This window comes from Herpailurus yagouaroundi, unplaced genomic scaffold (genome assembly GCF_014898765.1).
Source record: "Herpailurus yagouaroundi ecotype Mexico unplaced genomic scaffold, PumYag 419, whole genome shotgun sequence".
In the NCBI taxonomy this organism is placed as follows: Eukaryota; Metazoa; Chordata; class Mammalia; order Carnivora; family Felidae; genus Herpailurus; species Herpailurus yagouaroundi.
The window spans coordinates 739,212-747,336 of record NW_024412636.1 but is presented as its reverse complement, the minus strand read 5'-3'; the positions used below and the strand labels follow the sequence as shown (position 1 = coordinate 747,336).

General features: G+C 57.6%; 1 protein-coding gene across 1 annotated transcript in view; it reads left to right on the top strand.

Moving 5' to 3' along the window:
• The first annotated feature begins 1,356 nt into the window (after positions 1-1,356).
• Positions 1,357-8,125, top strand: part of IQSEC1 (IQ motif and Sec7 domain ArfGEF 1) — a 171,937-nt gene continuing 165,168 nt past the window's right edge. Inside the window, exon 1 of the mRNA XM_040463736.1 lies at positions 1,357-1,791. Within this exon, the coding sequence (XP_040319670.1) occupies positions 1,769-1,791 (23 nt within the window). The 5' untranslated portion in view covers positions 1,357-1,768. The remainder of the gene's footprint in view (positions 1,792-8,125) is intronic.

Sequence of the window (8,125 nt, the reverse complement as noted above, 5' to 3'; positions counted from 1 at the left end):
GCTAAACCTCTGGCTTTAGTTTTCTCCCCGGAGAATACGATGATAATCTTATACCTCATTGATGTCGTAAAGATTATAATGGAAATAAGAATTATAGGTGTGTACGTATACGAGATAGATTTTGGATTCCTGATTTACAGACGAGCAAACAGACTCTGCTCAGTGAAGCATCAGACAAGAAGAGAGAGATCTGTGCGTGAAAGAGAAAATCTGGAGGGGAGAGGGTGGATGTAGGCCTTCTCACCCTCACATCCCTGTGGCTCACCACTTGCAGCCCCTCTGGCCTCCTCAGTGTTGCTCAAACACACTCCGCTCCTTCCTGCCTCAGGGCCTTGACACTAGCTTTTCCCTCTGCCTGGAATGCTCCTTCCCGGGATCTTCCATTATTCAGCCCACACGTGCCCTCTTAGGGAGGCCTTCCCTGAGCACCCTGTCTGATGTAGATGGCTTCCTCCTTCCTTCCTGCTGTCCCCCTCCCTTCTACCTCTTCGGCTTTACTTTTTGTCCTCCTCCTTACCATGTAAAATTATATATTTGACTGCATGTTGATTTCCTGTTTCCCTCTTAAGAGGTGAACACCATGAAAGCATCGCCTTATTCATCACTGAGCTGCCAATCCAGAAACAGTAAATGAGTGAGTGAGTGGTGAAGGAACGAATGGGCTCCACAGCTACAGCAGAAATTCTCCCTAGCTCCAGGACATGGCCAGCACACATCATAACAGCTATGCATCTGTGCAGCTACTGTGTGTGACAAGCCCTCCTGGACCCCTGTGATGTAGCCATTATGATCCCATTTCACGATAGCATCAATCGAGGCTCCCAGAAGGGAAGCGGCTTGTCCACAGCTTCGAGGCCCTTAGGGGTCAAAGCCAGCCTTGGAACCGGTGGGCCTGACTCCAGGGCGCCAGCCTGTTGCGCTCCATGGCTTGCACGACTCCGTGCCAAAGGCAGAAAAGCCACCCTGGAAAGCAGCGTCATCGCAGGCTCTGGACAGCGTCGTGCATTTTAGCAACGAGATTTCCAGGTTTCCAGAGCCAGCCAGGAAGGGGCCCCGGCGGGCTGCGGCACCCTCGCGCTGCGCGCGGGCGCTCTCCGTCGGGCGGGTGGCTTTGCCGCGAGGGCGCCGCCGAGTGGCCGCGCCTGATGCTGCAGTTGTCATGGCGACGAGCGCCTCGGCGATTGGTCCAGCGCGGCCGCACTACGTTGCTCCTTGGCGCCGAGAAGCGGTGGGGGGGGGGGGGGGGGGGGGGGGGGGGCGCGGGCGGGCCCCCCCCCCCCCCCCGCGGGCGGCCGGGGCCCCCCGGGGCCCCCCCCCCCCCCCCCGCCGGGAGGCTCGCGAGCGCCCGCCCCTCCTCCGGATGCTGCGAGAGCAAAGCGGGCGCAGATTCCCCCCAGCACCCCCCTCCTCCCCGCGCTCAGCCACCCCGGATGTGCGGGAGGGAAAAAACCCGAGGTGGTCCCAGGTACCAGCGAGGCCAACGCCCCCGCCCAACCTGGCGACCATGGTGACTGGACGACTTGGCAGGCTCTTGGGCATGGTGTGAGCCCTGCCGTGCCCGGGGCCCCTCGGAGCCTGCTGCTGTCACCCCCCACCCCCTGCTCCCGCCCCAGCGGAGGAGCCCGCCGCCCCCGGGGAATGTGACTCGCCCCTCTATTTAATGTTATTCCCTTCCACTTCTCGGCTGAGCATCCTGCTCCTCCTCTAACCACGCGGAACCTTCCCAGCTGGAGAGAGAGAGGGAAGGGGAAAATTGCCCCCAGACAGGATGGCTTGCAGAAGACGCTACTTGTGAGTATATGTGGCAGGTTTATACCTGAAACTCGGGCCGGAGGCCAGAGGGGCCCCAGCTGAGCTTGGAGCAGGAGTGGGGGCTTGGTGGGGGGGGGGAGGGGGGGGTTGCTGTGCAGGTGTCTTGCAGAGGGAGCTGACCTCCGGGCAGAGGTTGTCAGCGTTTGTGCCCTGCAGTGGAGGTATTTGTTGGTGGTGACGATGAGGAAAAGGCTGTTAGTCAGCAGGTCTCCATTGGGCTGTGAAATTCCCTATCGCTGAGGGCAAGTAATCCCCCCAAATCCATATCCAGGGTTTTCAAAGCCACCACTGCCATTTCGGCTTTTGGTATAGCCCTCAGCATGACTATTTGGAAGAAGCCTCTCCTGCCCAGCTCATCCGTGACCGGCAGTTCTGCCGTGCCTGATGGAAGGCTGGCAGGCAGGTCGGGGTGGGGACAGGATGCCATGTCCTCCACGGACAGGTGAAGGTCCGGCCTGCCATCGAGAGCAGGGGCGTTGGTGTCCTTCTGGGCCACGCAGGTGTTCTGTGGGCTAGCGGCAGACCACTTGTCTGCTGGGCCTACAGCCAGTGGCAGAAGCTGTTAAACTCTGCACGGGGTGGTGACATCACGGGTCCGGGTATTTATGGAAACCAAAGTCCTTCCCTCATTAAGCGCGGCGCCCCCGGGGGGGGGGGGGGGGGGCATCGGATTAGAACGCCAGCTTGCCTCACGGCTCTCGGGGCTCTGCACCGTGCTGTTCTGGGGCCAGGAACCTTCGGTCTCTGGCCTTGCAGGATCCTTCCTCTAGGGCTCGGAGCTGTAGGGTGGGACACAGCTCCACATCTCCACCTGCTCTAGGCAATTTTCCCCACACCTCAGCTTTCTGGGGCTGTTCAGTGACCTCAGACCTTGTAAGGTTAGAGAACAGAGTTGGAGCCTCTTGGGCTGGGCTCCATCCCCAGGACTAGAAAGGAGAAGCCTGGAGCCTTATTTAGGGGGACATCTTGGGGGCCACTCCAAGGCCTCACGACCCTATACCGTGACAAGGACCTGTGGAGCTCCCAGTTAAGCAGCACCCCCACCCCTCCATGGAGGGACAGCTCTGTCGCTAATGGAGCGTGAAGGAAAATAAACATACTTCTTGCCATGCGCCAGCAGGCCCCGACAGGAGCCCTGGGTGGTGGTGAAGGTGGCCTGTGTCTACGGTTTGCTGTGATGTTCATCTGCTTTTTTAGTGGAAAAGCCCACAGGTTGTGGTGCTGATGTGAGCAGGACACCCCAGTGTTCTCTCTCACTCGCTGTGACAAGGCCCTAGCTGTATTTTTGGAAACAAATAGTAAATCCTTCCCCACCGTTGCTGCATCCACCACCGTTGCTGGTAAGAGGGCCCTCCCCGGGCAGCCGTCTTCTTCCTGCCACACCTTTGCCCGGGCCCAGGAGCTGCCCAAGCCTATCTGCTCACGGTCTTGCCGGGGACACAGTTGCCCTCCAGTACTTGCCCCAATACCAGTACAGACTGGTTCGGTCCTCCAGGAGCCCTGGAACCTGCACTTTAAGCTCCTGGCAGTTTCGTCTCCTAACGAAGCCCACCCTGCGCTGCCCGGCTTGCCTGGGAGAGGGGCTGAGCCGGTGCCGAGGGAGGGCCTGTTGGGGGGCTCTGTGCCCCCTGCCTCTCATTTGTGTGGGTCCTTTTATGCTCCTCCGGCTCTCAGGCTCCTACAGCCTGGTACCGTGACATCCAGCACCCAGGTGCTGCCACAAACCTGTGGCTACCAGAGGTGGCAAAGAGGCTGGGGAGGGGGCGACTGGAGATGAGCCATTGCCCCATTGTTTTTAGGGAAAGACTTGGGACCCAGAGCAGGCCTGCTTGACAGGGCTGCACAGCAGACACAGAGCCCTGTGTGTTTGCTCCCCGCTTCACCGTGGCCCAGAACCAGGGCTCTCCTAGCACCTGCTGCTCGACCTTTGTTCCCAGCGCTTTTGATGCAATAGGGGGGACGGGGGACGGGGAGCGGCGTGTCTCTAGCTGTTTAACTCTCAGGGCAGCTGGAAACCCAAGCATGGTAGCGTCTGGCCGACATACCGTTGTACCATTTAGCTTCAGAGCCCTTTCCGCCCAGTTGCCCTGTTGGTTCTCACCAACTGTTCTAGAATGGGGGTGTTGTTGATCTCATCTTACAGAAGAGGAAACTGAGGCTCAGGGAGGGTAGGAGCGTGGCCGAGGTCACGTGGCTGTTTCCTGCTGTATCCTTGACAGTGGGGTCCCTCCTCTGGTATGTCACATGCCAGACTCGACCGACTCGCTCCGGGTCCCCGTGCGTGGCAGGAGCAGGGTGTCCCGTGGCTTAGCTTGTCCAGGTGGCCATCCTCTGGGTCCCCTGGAGCAGGCCCTAAGAGAGTGTTATGACATTTGGGCTCTGTCCGAGGGTGGGTACCCGCCGGGGTGGGGGTGGGGGGGGCTCAGTCACTTACAGCGGTGGCAGAGAGAACAAGATAAAGGACGGCAATACGACACGAGCGGGAGATTTATTAATGCATTGGGGGGGAAATCGCGAGGCCTCCAGAATCAGCTCCTTAATCAAATTTGCTAACAACTGAGATCATTACCATACTGACGGCTTAATTAATGGTGTCTTAATTAAGGTGAGCCCCTTTCAGACTGTAACTACACTTAACAGGGTAACCACCGTCTTACGGGCATGTCACATCCTGCTGCTTGAACACAGAAAGCTGGGGCTACAGGGCGTTCGCACTGAGTGTGAAATTCACAGCTTCTGGGGGGTTGGGGGCTGAAGTGGGGCGCCTCCTGCTCATTCGTTCATTCACTCTGGCTGGAACTTCCGTGACCCCTCACCTGACATTCCTCTATTCCTTCTCTGCCCAGTGCTGTCTCCATCTGCCCGCTGCCGTTGGTTGATTGGTTCACCTGCTAGAACGTACCAGGGCAGAGAGGTTGACAGTGTGTTAGCTGCTGCTACCCTAGCATCTAGAAAAGCACAGGCATATAGTAACTGCTCAGTAAATCTCTGTTGAATGAATGAATTATGGATCTGCAGCGGGCACTGCCCTAAGCAGTGGGGCACATTGCTGAGTAATAGATAGTTTCTGCCTTCTGGGAGCCTGAAGGCCGGTGGGCGAGACAGACATGAACAGACACTCTCAATACACAGTGCCAAGGGCCGGGACAGGAAGATGACCCGGCGATGGGGAGGGTCACTGCATCCTACAGCAGGCATGTAGTGTGAATGGAATTTTCCAGGTGGTCAAGGGGGGAAGAGCACTCCAGGTACACAAATGTCAGGCCACGATCGCAAGAATTTTGCAGGCGTAAGCTCATTTGACCTTCACAGTGACCCTGGGAGGTGGGGCTGTTATTATCCCTATTGTGCTGACAATGCCACTGAGTTATCAAATAACTTGTCCCAGGTGGCACCTGGTGAGGGGGTAGCACAGGGCTTGAGGCTGCACAGCCAGCCCCTAAAGCCCAGCTCCGGTGCTGTGCGTATACTAAAGGCTTTTACTGAAAGCAGCTACGTCTGGTCCGAGCCCCAAGCGTGAGGGAAAAGACAGAGACGACACTGAAAATGTGGGCAGGACCCAAGGCGGAAGTCACCCTGGAGTGCCAGGAGTCTCTGCAGGTAGTGGCCGGGAGGGAGCCACGGAGGGTCCTGATCAGGGGTGCTAGCCATGGTTACATGGCTGGACTGTGGGGGGAGTTGGAGGGGAGGCCAGACAGGGCTCTCATTTGTCCTTTTCCCATGCCCGTAGTAGGGCACGTGTGTCCCCAGAGACTAGTGACACCCTAGGGCCTCGGACCTCCACACCCCATTTGGACAGCCAGGAAAACTGCCGGCGAGGCAGAGGCTGGCGAAGCAGGGGTGACGCTTGCTCCCTGCAGGTCTGCTAATGGCAGGGGCTGGGAGCCAGGATGCTCCTGAGAATGCCCCTGGGTCATGGTCTAACCCCGGTTCTGTTGTGGTCAACAGGGGCCCAGGAGGCATTGTTGTTGGGTGCCGACTGAGCACCCACCGGGCTTATGTGGGGCCGCCACTGTCCCTTGCGTGTCTCACCCCACCTGCACTTTGGCTCCTGTTGTCTCTGTCTCACCTCACCCCTGCCCCTAGGTCTCTGAGGCCCTCCCAGGGTCTTCTAGAACAAGAGAAGGACATTCCACTCCAGCTCTGGCCCTGCCTGGCTCTGTGATCCTGGGCAGGCCTCTCGCCCTCTCTGGGCCTGTGTTGTCACCCGGAAGCAGAGCGGCAGGGTCAGCTCTTGCCGGGTACCGGACCGCACGGGTGGCTGGGAGGAGAGGGACCGGTGGCTCCAAGAAGGGGAAGCTGCATTCAGACATCCTGAATCTTTCGCACACACCCGAGTCTGCCTGTCATACGTGGTCACCGTGGGGTCATCGTCCACGTGCCAATTCATTCATCCGACCAGGTCTGTGTGCCAGCCCTGGTGGGGCGCTCGCAGCAAACAGCTGCGGTCCGGAGGGGCGGTGAACAAGGCCACAGGGGCCCAAGCCCTGGAGAGACGGAGGGAAGAAAAGAGGGCGGGTGCCGTGGAGCAGTGGGGTGGCCCTGCTCGCACACTCCCCGTCTCTGGCTCCAGGGCCCCTACCGCCTCCTGCTTCTCCTGTCCTGCGCTGACCCTGCTGCACCCCACTCCTGCCCAGGCTCTTGGGAGACAGAGTTCACGCCTCCACATTTTGGCCCCTGCTGGTTCCTCTTCCAGGGATACCCTTTCCGGCCCTCACCTCAGGCCCCAACATCCAGCTCGTGCCTCTTTCTGGACTCCCCAGGCAAATGGGTCCCCTCGCTGGGCTCCTGGATCCCCGGGCCTCCCCTGTGCCACACTACAGGGCCCTCTGTTGTCACCGACTACCCGCTTCCCTGTCTCCCCCACCAGACTCGGGGCGTCCCTTGCAGGCAGGGCCCCACTTTGTTTCTCGGCAGCCCTGCAGGCCCTGGTCTGGCAAGGCACCGACAACCTTCTTTTTAAAGTTGTGGTAAAATACACACGTAACATAAAATTTACCATTTTAACCATTTGTAAGGGTGCAGCTCAGTGGCATTCCTCAGCGCTGGGGAACCCGGGGGCTCAGTTGGCTGAGCACCGTCCTCTTGATTTCGGCTCGGCTCATGATCCCGGGGTCATGGGGTCAGGCCCTCAGTGCTTGGGACTCACTCTCTCCCTCTGCCCCTCCCCCTCCAAATTAAAAAAATATATATTAAAAAAATATATTCACACTGTTGTGCAGCCGTCCCCACCATCCATCTCCAGAACCTTTTCATCTCCCCAAACTGAAACTCTGTCCCCATTAAACACTAACTCCCCGTTCCCCTCCCCCAGCTTCCGCCACCACTTACGTTTTGTCTGCTCTAGGGACCTCATACAAATGGGATCATAGGTAGGGTATTTGTCCTTTCGTGACTGGCTGATTTCACTCAGCATTACGTCCTCAAGGTTCATCCATGTTGTAGCGTCTCTCACAATGTCCTTCCTTTCTAGGGGTGAATAATATTCCATTGTGTGGGTAGACCGCATCTTCTTTATTAGTTCACCCATCAGTGGACACTTGATGCATCCACGTTTAGCTGTTGTGAATAACACTGCCATGAGCATGTGTGTACCAACATCTCTTCCAGACCCTGCTTTTGATCCTTTTGGTTACATACCCAGAAGCGGAAATGGTGCATCACCTGGTAATTCTGTATTTAGTTTTTAAAAATTGTTTAGTTATTTATTTTGAGAGCTGGTGGGGGGGGGGCGGGGAAGGCAGAGAGACAGTCCCAAGCAGGCTCTCCACTCAGCGTGGAGCCCGACGCGGGGCTCGATCCCACAACCTGCCAGATCATGACCTGAGCCCATATCATGACCTGAGCTTAACCGACTGAGCCACCCGGGCGCCCCTATATTTGATTAATAAAAAAATTTTTTAGTGTTTACTTTTGAGAGAGACAGACAGACACAGCGTGTGAATGAGGGAGGGGCAGAGAGAGAGAGGGAGACACAGAATCCGAAGCAGGCTCCAGGCTCCGAGCTGTCAGCACAGAGCCCGACGCGGGGCTCGATCCCACAAACTGCGAGATCGTGACCTGAGCCAAAGTCGGACGCCCAACCGACTGAGCCCCCCAGGCCCCTGTACATTTAATTCTTTGAGGAACCAGTGTATTGTATTCCACAGCAGCTGCACCATTTTACGTTCCTTCCAGCAATGCACACGTGTTTCAATTTCTCCGCATCCTCAACACTACTTGCTATTTTGTGCTTGGGATTTTTCATAACAGCCATCATGGGGTGATGTGGTCTCTCGTTGTGGTTCTGATCTACCCTTTCTTTGATAAAGGC